The sequence below is a fragment of the Eublepharis macularius genome, chromosome 9, assembly GCF_028583425.1.
Source record: "Eublepharis macularius isolate TG4126 chromosome 9, MPM_Emac_v1.0, whole genome shotgun sequence".
NCBI lineage: Eukaryota > Metazoa > Chordata > Lepidosauria > Squamata > Eublepharidae > Eublepharis > Eublepharis macularius.
In genome coordinates, this window is record NC_072798.1 from 9340095 (window position 1) to 9353308 (window position 13214).

Below are 13214 nucleotides of genomic sequence, written 5' to 3' on the forward strand. Positions count from 1 at the left end.
TGCAATACTTTAAAAAATTGTCCGGCATTTGGTGAGTGAATTGTGTTGGTTGTCTTAGAAACTGCTGAGGGTTGGAGAGGCAGAGCCTGTTATTTTAGCTGTGCATTTATTATTTTATGATGGGTTTGTGCATTTCATAATACTTAGATAACTGCTTTGAATGCTGGAAAAAGTTTTAATCATATTTAAATAAATACTATCTATCCCACCTTTTTCTCCCCAGCTGGGACCTCGAGTGGCTTACATTTTATCCTCACAACAACCCTGCGAGATAGATGAGGCTAAGAATGAATGATTGGCCAACAGTCACCTTCCCATAGCTGAGTGGGCATTCTAGCTGGACTCTAGCTGGACACTCTAACGACAGCACGCTGTGGTCTAACATTAATTGCTGATCACGGACTTCAAGAAGGTGTAACCATAAGATGTCATATGGAGAAATGGCATAGTTTTCCAAAATTATTGTAAGATTGGGCGAGATATAAATGCTTCCAACAAACAAATAGATAAATAAAGAACTATGAACATCACTCACGATAGCTAGGAACGAAACATCAAAGACATTAAAGTACTTGACTTGTGTTTGGCTTGGTGCTGAACAGAACAGTTGTGTAAATATTCTCCTTTCCAGCTAAATAAAATGTATAATGGCAAATATATATTTTCAAATGGATAGTTTCAAGATCCATGTGGGATCCACTCTCCAATGCAACAGATTGTATATGTTTGGAGCATTAACAATGCAATCTTAAGCAGAGTTACTCCAGTCTAAGCCCATTGATTTCAAAGAGCTTAGGCTGGAGTAACTCTGCTTAGGATTGCACTGTAAGACTGTCTTTTGCATACTACTGATTGTATCCAGGAGCAATGCCCTTGATATGGAGAACTTCAAAGCTGAACTCAATGTGCCTGGAGGAACCAAAGTCCAGTTTGAAATCCATTACCAAGAGCCGATCCGGAGGAAATTATCATCTTATGAGCATGTTATCCCCTTGCAACCTGGCCGGCTGGCTAAACACCTAGAGGTAAAGGATAACCCTTAGCTTCCTGCAATTGTGTGTTTAAAGTCCTGCTTTCAGATCTTACAGGAATAGACTGTCATGCCTCAGGTGGGGTGAGCCACCTTACGCTGCCACCACTCTGGGATTTAGGGTCCCTTGGAAAGGCCCAGACTACCTTCTCAACCCTTCTGACCTCCAGAGCTTGGCCAATAAACAAACATGAGGATCCAGCAGAGCAACAACAAACAAAATAGTTTATTTACAGGGAGGTCAGTTAATATCAAGCAAACAAGCAAACAAGAAGCAAGGTGCATTAGCAACAATAGATGGGTGAAAGCAAAATAAACAAAAGGCCCTAGCGCGACTGAACTCCCTGTCCCTCTGTCTGCCAGGCCTGCCTTCTCACCCTACCTGGATGAGGGCCTCTCCCCCTAGCAGGAACCTCCTCTTGCCTGCTCCCTGGGAGAAAGAAGAGCACAGGCTTTGTCCCTCTCAGGCTTATATAGCACTAGCCCCCTGTGTTCTGATTGGCCAAAAAGGGCGCCAAAACGGCCCAGGGGGTCCTGGGAATTGTAGGCAGGCCCACTCCCACTGCTAACAGGCTTCTGAGGCCTTGCTAGGCCTTCCTGGCACAGCCAGATCATGACGTAGACAGAGAAAACTTTCTTGTATTGTGTCACACCACAGGCCTATCAGCTACCAGGGCCAGGTCTTTCACTATAGCTGGGGACCTCCTGGCTTTGGACCCCATTCCCCGCCACCACTTCACAGCGTCACACCAACATGCAGCATCCAATTGTAACATTGGACTCCTTCCTTCTCTACTTTTCTCCCCCAGGTCTCTAGAAGAAAGCTCCCTATCTGAACTTGTCCCCATTCTCTAGGTCTATCGATCCACCTGGGAGTTGGGTTCAGTATAAGATATAAATCAGAAAATCAGCATTGACATCCAATCATTTTTCAAATTGCGTGAAAAACAGAGAAGTCATGCCTTTTAATAGCTGACATTCTTGATGCTGTGAGTCTGCCTCAAACACCACAGGCTTCCTCTAGAGTGCTTTGGGTCATTTTTTGTATAGAGGTCACAGCTGTTTGATTCTTCTGTATATTCATTATCTACTCTGCCTTCTGTACTGCCCATAGGTAGACGTCCGCATCATTGAGCCTCAAGGGATTAATTTTGTTTATGCACCCAACTCCCTTGGAGACGACTTTGCAGATGTTACCATTGTCAGCAAAGGAGAAAAAAAGGTAAAGATAAAAAAGTAGGGATAAGCCAATACGGCTACTTGTCATTTTGGTCCACGCGTTTCTGTTGCTTTACAGATAATTAGTTTCATCCTGGCTTCTGTGACTAACTACACCAGTTTGGTGTAGTGGTTAAGAGCGGCAGGACTCTAATCTGGAGAGCCGTGTTTGATTCCCCACTCCTCCGCTTGAAGCCAGCTGGGTGACCTTGGGTCAGTCACAGCTCTCTCAGAGCTCTCTCAGCCCCACCCACCTCACAGGGTGATTGTTGTGAGGAGAATAATAACACACTTTGTAAATTGCTCTGAGTGGGTGTTAAGTTGTCCTGATGAGCAGTATATATGTTGTTATTGTTGTTGTTGTTTTTGTTGTTGTTGTTGTTATCATATGCAACTGACACAATAAGAATGTTGGGGAAACGTGACATATTCAATGAGAAAGCTTTGTTGTGAGGAAAGAGAAACTGATGCAAAAATATTGATGGGTTTGTTTCACACAAAAAGCAACACTGAAATGGAGTCCATTGGTTCAAGATCAGGATTTGTCTACTCACTACCAATGCCTCTCCAGAGCCTCAGGTAGATGTCTTTCAAATCACCTCCTATCTTATTTATTTATTTATTGGAGCTCCTAGGACCTTCTGCGTGCAAAGCAGATACTCAACCACTGAGGCACGGCTACTCTCAAGTCAATGATCTATCGTCTCGGCCAGAAATTCACTAGGCGGCCTTAATCTAGGCACTCAGTTTCAACCTCAGTCCTCCTGTCTGTGATACGGGGATAATAATACAGATCTAATCAGAAGAGATGTAACAATTTCTTTGATAACATTTGTGGAGTGCTTTGAATACTGAAAGTGCGATTTCAATGCTAATTGCTATTATGGCAGGAAGTAGAGTTCTCCTATAAGTAATTAAAACATAACAGAATGTTAAAGTTGACTTTTAAGGCATTTTCACAACTGAAGCTAAGAGCTCCTTTAACTCCAGAAAGTGGAAGGACTGACACTGGAAAAGAGCCTTATTTAGATGGCCTGAAAACCAGGGTTTTCACATATGAGTTCAAGACATGACAGCCAGAATTATGTAGTGGTTAGTGTCGGACTAGGATCTGGGAGATCTAGGTTCGAATCCCCACTCTGCCATGGAATCTCATGGAGTGATCTTGGGCCAGTCACACAGCCTAACCTACCTCACAGGGTTGTTGTGAGGATAAAATGGAGGAGAGGGAAATGATGTGAGTCATTTTGGGTCCCTATTGAGAAGAAAAGTGGGATATAAATGAAATAAATACATTCTTAAAAAGAGTTTAAGATGGAAATGCCGCCCACGGGTGCTCTTCTTCTCATCTCCTTTCAAGGCCCGCGTATCCTTCAAACCGCCAGTGGCCCTGCAACGGAAGTGCCCCACATGCTCCTCTACTGCGATCGATGGCAATTTTGTGGTAGCCTACGATGTAAACAGAGATACCAAAGCTGGAGAACTGGAGGTATGATTGTTTGTTCTACAAAAGGGAAGAGGAAACAAGGAAGAGATGTGGGAGACAGCCGAGCACAAAAATGAAATATTTCTGAAACAAAGCATAAGTGGAGTTGTCAGCTATATGGTTTTCATCTGGAAAGTCCAGTATTTTGTTGGTTTGCCTGGGAAAACTTCAAAGAAAATACTGGACATTTTCACGTGGGGGAGGAGGAGGAGCCACAGCAAGCAAGATAAACTTGTCTTCCGGCCACCTCCCTCCTTGCCCCGGTGCTCAGCAGCTTGCTGGAGGGCAGCATGGACCCTCCTTGCTGAAGAGAAGAGCAGAGCTCAGGCTCAGGCTCTACCTCCCCTCCCCTCCAGGCTGGTGGGTGTGAAGGAAAGGAAGCCTCTTCCTTACCTCCTCAGGCAGGGTATTCCATAAGCTGGGCACTACCCCTGAGAAAGCACGTGAACAGACAGCTGCCGATTTTTCTCGATAGATGAGAACAGGGCTTTTTTTTCAGCGGGAACGCAGTGGAACAGCATTCTGGCACCTCTCATAAACGGTGGCCCTGCCCCCTGATCTCCTGACAAAGAGAATTGTAAGGGGGGGCATTTTGTAAGGGGTGTGTGTGTGTTTCTCCTTCATTTTCCTCTTGAGAGTTCCACCACCTCTTTCCCCAGGGGAAAAAAAACCCTGGATAAGGATGATACCAGGAAGAGGTGGACAGTTAAAACAGCATGTTCACAAGGGGTCCTGATTTATCCAATACAGAACATGCTATTAAAATCCTGCATTGGGCAAAAGCTCACCCCCCCCATCCAATAAATGTAGCGCCCCACATATTCATAGCAGAGGGTTGGATTGGTGGTTCTTGGAAGGGGCAAAGCTAGAAAGGGCAGGCCCCATCCAGAGGCAGGACTAGTGAAGGATCGGTGTTATTTGTCAATAGGTAAGTAGCTATACGTTTCAGGTAGGAAGAACAGTAGGATCTGAGCTACATGCTTATAGGGTATAAACTTATATCCTAAAAATCTTGTTGGTTGCTAAGGTGCCCTTGGACTCAAATTTTGTTATCTGCAAAGACGCCAATTAAGTAACTGGGCTTGCTTGTCTGTTTCTTTAAATGTTGCTCTGCAGTAGAACATCTACATTAGCATATGTCACGCCCCTTGCCATCACCGGAAGTGTGTTATTAGCATAGCTGATTTGCATATGCCACACCCCCTGACATCACCTATCCCAGCTGTTTTGGACCCAATCCTAGCCATTCAGGGCCAAAATTGGGCCCAAAATGGCAAAAAAGGGCTGAAAATGGCCGAAAGGGGGCCCAAAATGGTCAGGATCAGGCTGCTGCTGAGTGGGAGAGTGATCCACCACCCCTCAGAGGACCAATCCAGGCTGAAACAGGCTCAAAATGGCCGAGAGTCAGGTGGGCGGGGCCACCTGACATGTGACCTCTTTGGGGAACTGCCGGAACTGTGTTCCTGTGCGTTCCCCCTTGAAATGAGCCATGGGCATTCCAAAGGTGATCCATCATTGAGAAAGCCCTGCTTTCTAGTCACCACCCTCCTTGCCTTTGTAGGAAGGTCCAGAGAGGAGTTAGAGGAGGATCTTATCTGTCAGGCTGGAAAGTACAGCAGAGGTGGACATTCAAGTATCCAGGCCGTAACCATTTAGGACCTTAAACTGGTACCATTTCAAATAATCATCTGTGGAACAGAACCATTGCCAGGCAATACAATGTTTCAGCTTCTTCTTTTGTCTTGCAGATTTTCAATGGTTATTTCATCCACTATTTTGCTCCTGAAAATCTGGACCCTCTGCCCAAAAATATCCTCTTTGTGATTGATGTCAGCGGCTCCATGTGGGGGTTGAAAATGAGACAAGTAAGTGGAAGTAAACTCCTTTGCTTGCTGAAGCCATTGAGGCAGGGAGATCTGGGCTGAATCCACACGTCCCGGCATTGCGCTAAACTTTCACTAAACTTCTGGAAGTATAGCGTCTTTTTAGCGCAATTTCTGACTTGTGGTGCGATGAGTCAGAAATCGGGCTAGAAAGACGCTAATATACGTCCGGAGGTTTAGCACGAACTTTTGGAAGTGTGGCGCAACGCTGGGATGCGCCGGGACGTGTGGATTCAGCCCTGTTTGGATTGATTTAGAGGATTTACACCTCACCTTTCTACTCTGCAAAGTGTTCAAAGTAATCTTATTGGAATAAGATAGAAAACTGCAATAAAAAGAAGCATTCGTAAAAAAAATAGATCATTGTTTCTTAGGGACACATGATATTATTTATTTTATTTATTTATTTTTTCAATTTATATACCACCCATCCCCAGGGGCTCTGGGCGGTGAACAGTTAAAATCGATAAAAACAAAAACTAAAATCAATATAAAAATAATAAAACAAATTAACAAGGTGCAGTGGTGGGGAGAACCCTCCCCCACCCCAAAGGTGGGAGGCCGACATGGCACCACCCCCTTCAATCACCGAACGCCTGGCGGAACAGCTCTGTTTTACAGGCCCGGCAGAACGATAATATGTCCCGTTGGGCCTGGGTTTCCATTGACAGAGCATTCCACCAGGCTGGGGCCAGAACTGAAAAGGCCCTGGCCCTGGTTGAAGCGAGGCGGGCTTCCTTAGGGCCAGGGACCACAAATAAATATTTATTCGCGGATCAAAGCGATCTCCGGGGAATGTACAGGGAGAGGCGGTCCCGAAGATATGCCGGTCCCAACCCGCTCAGGGCTTTAAAGGTAAGAACCAACACTTTGAACCTGATTCGGAATTCAACCGGAAGCCAGTGCAGCTGGCGCAGGACAGGTGTGATGTGTGACTGGTAAGGTATACCAGTTACACATCACACCAGTCCTATTCACATAGAACTTACCTACCTCCTAGTGAGGCCTGGAATTCTCATGGAATTACAGCTGATTTCTAGCCTAGAGAGAATGGTTCCACTGGAGGAAATGGTAGCTGCACAAGGTGAACTCTAGTTTAACATAGAGTCTAGGATAAATGGAAATCCTAGAGTGACATCATGCCCTACTAAGCACCCCTCCAACTCTAATCTCCAGGAATTTCCCAAGGCAGAGTTGGCAGCCTTATATTCATGATACAGAGGCATTGTGGTCACTGTGAGGTTTTTGTATCATACATGCACCGGGAATTCTATGCCTCCCAGCTGTGCGGAGCCACGTTCTGTGGTGTGCACAGAGAAGGAGCTTCACAAACTGAAAAGGCCTATTTGTGCTGTCAAACGTTTTCAACCAAACTGATCCATTGGATTTGTGAATTGTAGCCTGTCTGGTGTTTTTGATTAACTGATATGAGCTCACCCTGGCAGTAAGTTGCAGCTTCTTCTATTTCCAGACTGTCGAAGCAATGAAGACTATCCTGGGGGACCTTCGCTCCGATGACCAATTTTCCATCCTCGACTTCAACCACAACGTGCGAACCTGGAGAGACAGTTTAGTGCAGGCCTCCAAATCAGAGACCGAAGCAGCCAAGAAGTATGTGGAGAGAATCCACCCCAATGGAGGTATGTAAGTATGTTACCAAAATGAGCTTAGGCGTTAGATGCTGACAGATAGGATGGACAGCAGTGTCTTGTAGAGACAGGCGTACCCATGCTTAAAAAAAATGCTATCCATTTTGTATAAGAGTAACTGTTCAAGGCAGACTTCACCTCATTACTCCCGCATTCCCTGGTTCTTGGCTTGTGTATTTTCTCACAATACGTTGGCCTTTTAACCCTTCTTCTCTCAGCTAGGAGGGCTGCATATTGACCTATCCTGATGTTGGGTTGGGGTCCCACATGTGCTGCCTTGCACCTTTCTCCAGTCAAATCAAGGTGTCCACCTCCAAACATTTATCGCTCAGCTCAGGATTAGAGAAGGGCACAAACCGAAAAAAACCCGAACCATGTGGTTAGTGGTTCATCAAATTTCACGAACCATGAACCACGAACTTTCACGAACCTGCCCCTGGTTCATGAACCAGTTTATTTGGTTCATGAAAAAGCCACATCCAGGTCAGAAAATCACCACTTCCTGGTCAGCTGAAGGTCACTTCTGGGTCAGCAGAACGTCACTTCCGGGTCAGCAGAAGGTCTGCTGGAAGTCCATCCCCTGTTGCCTAGGAAACTGAATGATTGGCACCAGGCTGTCTGCAGTGACAAACCAAAAAACCAACCCAACAGAAATGGGATCTGATGAACCGTGGTTCACGAACCATGAACCGGCATAGTTCGTGCTTAATTTTGGTTCATATTTCGGTTCGTGCCCATCTCTACTCAGGATACCCAAATAGCCATACTGGCAGATGGGCAAATTGTCATCGACACCATGGCTATTTGTCTCCCTAAAGGAAACCCATCTCTTAGTCCGAAATCTGAGTTTATTGCATTGTTTCCAGAAAGGAATTTTTTCTCTGAAATCAGGGCTTTCCTGAGCGTTAATCAAGATATCCTGCATCTTTCTATCATCCCTCTAAATGCTGGGAACTATAGTACGGTGAGAACATTTAGAATTCTGTTAGAGTTCACTGACTTCACTCACTAAATGGGACCTTCGTGTTCAGAGGGGCAAACCCTCAACACTAATGCTGGAGGCAGGGCAGAAATTGGGGGTAGGGTTTACAGGTCCTCTTACCCTCCCAGTTCTTACTTTTCACCGCTCCCATCTTGCACCTCTGCGATGTCTAGGAAGTGATGTCATTGTGCAGGCGGGGGCAGGCACACGCTTTGCAGCAGGATCTTCATGTGGGAGTGCTCTCGGGGCAGCACGATGACATCACTTCTGGCAAGTGATGTCGTTGCGCCATCCCAGGAGCGCACCCAGGAGGCCCATTCCCACACCTTTCCCCTCTGTTGTCCCGGTAGTGGGAGGGGGGAGAGGGGGTAAGGAGGGAATCCCTCACCCCCAGCAGGGGAACAGGATCCTTAATGGACAGAGACTTGATTTGTTTGCTTCATTGATACCCAACATCTCTCCACAGCAGGGGCCCAAAGCAGCGTACATTGTTCTCTTCTCCTCCATTTTATCCTTACCACAACCCTGCGAAGCAGTTTAAACTGACTGTCCCAAGGTCACCTACTGAGCTTCCATGGCAGAGTGGAGATCTGAACCTGCGTCTCCCAGATCCTAATCTGATATTCTAACCACTGCTGGCTTTCACTTTGGCAATTGTGCTGTACTTTCTGGGAGCATCCGGACGGTCATTGTATGAAACCGGATGTTGGTAGAGGAACTGACAGACCCTTATATTCAATGAGATTTTGTAGTGTTTATTGAGCCGGTCGAATTGCTCCTGGAGATTCAAAATTTGTCTCTTATGGTTTCTTAAACAGGGACAAATATTAACGATGCCCTCCTCCGAGCCATCTTTATTTTAAATGAAGCCAACAAAGTAGGAATGTTGGATCCAAACTCTGTGTCCATGATTGTTCTGGTGTCAGATGGAGACCCAACTGTGGGTAAGGATCTTGGGTTAAGTCTCACGTGGCCTTATTGTACCACGAGGGAGAAAACGGCATCTCTCTGACTGCCCTGCCTAGCTACATTTGAAGACTTCTTTTAACTGGAGGAACGTTCCTCAGGCTGGGGAGAAGCTTTGAACTTTGCTGAGCAAAGTGGTCAGACACATGCCAGTAGTTTTGCAAAGAAGAACATACTCAAATTCTTCTGGTTGCGAACTAGAAAATGAAAACCTTTCTCCATCCTTCCCATTCTAATTAGGAGAACTTAAGCTGCCTACAATTCAAAAGAATGTGAAGAAACACATCCAAGATGACATCTCGTTGTTCTGCCTTGGCATCGGCTTTGATGTGGACTACGATTTCCTGAAGAGATTGTCCACTGAAAACAATGGAATGGCGCAAAGGATTTTTGGAAACCAGGAAACCTCTTCTCAAATGAAGGTGAGCTTCCACCCCATTTCTTTGTTACTTGGAGAGGCCATTTTGGTGGGTTAGGAACTTGGTGAAGGCACCAAGCCTACTGGTAGCACTTCCAGAAGCCACTAGGAGTTGGACAACATGGTACTTGTGAATGTAGGTAGTCACAATCAGTCAAGGAGTGCACGAACTTGAGATGCGAGTGGGCCAAGGTAGACTATTAAATGTGAGCTGTCCTCACTTCTGTGCTGCTTTGGACTTTGCAGAAATTCTACAACCAAATCTCCACCCCGCTTCTGAAAAGAGTAGAGTTCAACTATCCCCATGGCATGGTATCCGATGTCACTCACAACAGCTTCCAAAACTATTTTGGAGGATCGGAGATTGTGGTAGCAGGAAAAGTCGACACAGATAGTGCACAGCACTTGCAGAGTGTTATCACCGCCACTGCCGTGAGTACAATGTCTATCCGTAGCTCTCTTATACTATGCTCCTTTGTTCAGCAGTTGGGATTTTTTTCAGCTCTGTTTGGAGAAGCTGTGGATCTCAGATAAGTCAATACTTTAGAGTCTGTTGATCTAACATCCTGTTCTACAGTCATCCAGTATTTGTCCCTCTCCATCTGCTTTGAAGTCAAAAGGTAAGGCCCAACTCTTTTCCTGTAGTATGGCCAGCCCTGCTCTGATCTAGATAGCCAAGGGAAGCCCAGTTTAATCTGATCTCAGTTTTAAAAACAAGCATAAAGCAGAGCTACGGTTGCCAGGTACCCCTGTCCTCTCAGCGGGAGGTGGGGGACCCGGCACGTACCACTAGGGGTGTGTGCTTTGGGTTCCGATTTGGGTTTTTAACCTGAATCGGGCCCAATTTAGAAAGATTCAGGATTCCTGTATCAGCCCCAGCATGGCTGAGCAGATTTGGGAATCCCAAAGCAAAGCTTCCCGAGGCAAATTGTATTGCTTCGGGCAAGAAAAGTGTTGTTTTCAAATGCCAGCTGCTTTACAGCTGATGGGAGAGGATTCCCCTCTCATCAGTTGAAAAAAGCCCTTTAAATGCCGGGCATTTAAAAGGCTTTTTTTCATCTGATTAGAGGGGAATGCCCTCCCATCAGCTGTAAAGCAGCTGGCATTTGAAAACAACACTTTTCTTGCCATTTGCAAATGGCAAGAAAAGTGCTGCTTTGAGCTTCGCTATGCTCTGTAAAGATTCCTGAATCTTTACAGAGCATGCCAAGGCATTTAAATACCCAAATCCCGAATTGGCTTGCCGCTTTGGGATTTGGGTTATCCTGGATTCTTTTCCTGCTTCGGGTAAACCCAAAGAGGGAAACCCGAATATTTTTCGAGTGCATACCCCTACTTACCACCCTCCTCCTGACCCCGCGTGAGCCAGGCTGGATCGGGCCACTTCGTAGTACAGCAGTGCTCCTGTGCTCCACAGTGGCCTGATCTGGCCCGATTTGGGCATATTCAGGCCTGATTTGGCCCAATATGGGCACAAATCAGGCTGGATTAGGCCTGTGGGAGTGTGCTGTGCCACCCGGGAGCTTGCCTCTAGGAGGTGCATTTCTCTCTCACTGACCAGGTAAGCCTGGGCAGGGAGTGGAGGGTGGAAGCCGGGTATCCCCCACTCCCAGCAGGGGACGGGCAACCCTAAGCCGAACACTGAGATGACATCTTTCTGAAACGAAGCATAACTAATTTTCATGGAATGTTTAGCAATGTGGAAACTTGACAGGGTAACAAATGTGTCTCTTTCACTCCCCACTTCCATCCAGCTTTTCTGCCATCCATGGGCCCTAATGGGCTGTTTCCCATTCTGCATATACACCCAACAGGAATAAAGGGGACTGGTGATTGACAGAGAGGGGTGGGATCCTTATCCATTTGTCACACACATGCCCTGTGTTTTTTCTCACTGTCAATGCAATCCATGCAGCTGCATTTGCAAAAGAAAAGAGTGTCATGTTGTTGTTAAGGTAACCACACTAAGCAGCACCTAGGAGATTGCCAAGAACAGCTTCATTAATTCATTAGGTTATGCATTTATGTCTTTCTGATTTCTCTTGGGCATTTAGTCCAATGCAGAGTTAGTCATGGAGACCTTAGCAGATTCTGAGGGTCTGGATGAATTCCTGAGGCAAGATAAGCATGCGGATCCCAGATTTACAGAAAAGTTGTGGGCCTACCTTACCGTCAACCAGCTTATGGCTGAGAGGTAAGAATTTTTTTTCTGGATTTCCTAGAGTAGCAATTCTCAGGTTTTAGTACTCTGAAGACTCCCATTTTGATTTTTTTTTTAAATTGACAAACCCCTAAAGCATTCTCTTCCTTCTTCACAGGCACATACAAAACAACCCCTTTTCAAAACATGTGATGCCAGCCACATATGCCCCATAGAGGCTTCTGTCCCTTTCTTTCCTCAAGGACAAGACAGTTGTAAAAGTAAATTTAAGGGGAAAATGCTCTTATTGTCTGCACCTGGTTTACGAGCATATCTTAGAAGGATAGCTGATTCTCTCAGGCCACTACTCAGAAGTAGGGCTGTTGCATTTCACACTGTAGTAAGCAATACCATATAGCTTCTGATGAGTCCCAGAATGTTGCGTCAATGCAATGATGTCACTTCTAGGTTCCCCTGGAAGTGGTGTCATGGTGGCAGAGTGGCGATTCTCCCCATGTCTCTCCCGTCCAGTCTCCTGCTCAAACCTGCTCGAAAAGCCATGACTCAAAGTCCAATCATCCTTTTCTTAAAAGAGACTTTGCTCCAAAGTCAACATGAATCCTCCTTATTAGTTAATAATATCTAGCTAGATGGGATGGGAGGGGGCCTGGAAAAACTTCCTGAGCTGCTTGTAGAAATAGAAAATAGAGTGAAAACCAGTTCGATTTTATATCTGAAGCAACGGAGATGATTAAATTAGGACCTCTTTGATGCCATTCAGCCAGTTAGAGTTCCTTGGATTCAAGTATCAGTCCCAGCAACCAAGAGGTGTGTTTCCTGTCAAGTACCATCTGTAAGCAAGCTGACTACAGGTGGTGGAAGTTCTACAAGCTCTCACCTATTGAAAGAAGGCAAAGTCAATTCTGTCCCCTTTGCCTGAGGTGGGGAGTCCCTGCTACCATTTCTCGAAAATGGAGAGAGCTCCATTTTCATCTTAGCTGGCTGGCATGAGGATTCTCTCTCTGCCCTCACAGAGGACTTGAAGGTCCTCAGATAATGCTTGTGGATCCCAGGGATGCCTTGAGCCCAGTTTGTGCCTCTCTGTTTTAGAGGTTCTTCAGAAGAGAGGACATTAGTTCTTTAACGAAGGGCTACCTCAGTTGGGATCCAATTCTGGCAACGCTTGGGCAGTTGCTAGCAGTATTTTGGAGGGTGGAATCTCAACTTGCTACAAGGCTTTCTATGGAATCTCATCACTTCTTTGATAGAAAACAACCTTGCTGAAACATCGGTAAGCTGCCCCAAAGCCCTACATAGTGCAAAGATAGGACAGAAATCTTTGAAATTTATAAGATCGCGACATTTGAATATAAAGTGACAGCAGCTAGAATCGTTTAGGCAGCAAAATGGAAATCAGACATCTGTCCAAGTTTAGAAGAATG

The 13214-nt window shown here is 45.7% G+C and overlaps 1 protein-coding gene across 3 annotated transcripts in view; it reads left to right on the plus strand.

Moving 5' to 3' along the window:
* The window catches only part of ITIH2 (inter-alpha-trypsin inhibitor heavy chain 2), a 45640-nt gene that overhangs the window by 12508 nt on the left and 19918 nt on the right, over nt 1-13214 (plus strand). For all 3 annotated transcript variants that reach the window (XM_054988250.1, XM_054988251.1, XM_054988249.1), the window contains exons 6-14: nt 863-1025; nt 2145-2252; nt 3609-3737; nt 5483-5599; nt 7089-7257; nt 9067-9192; nt 9455-9636; nt 9879-10064; nt 11687-11826. In XM_054988250.1, coding sequence (XP_054844225.1) covers nt 863-1025; nt 2145-2252; nt 3609-3737; nt 5483-5599; nt 7089-7257; nt 9067-9192; nt 9455-9636; nt 9879-10064; nt 11687-11826 — 1320 coding nt within the window. The remainder of the gene's footprint in view (nt 1-862; nt 1026-2144; nt 2253-3608; nt 3738-5482; nt 5600-7088; nt 7258-9066; nt 9193-9454; nt 9637-9878; nt 10065-11686; nt 11827-13214) is intronic.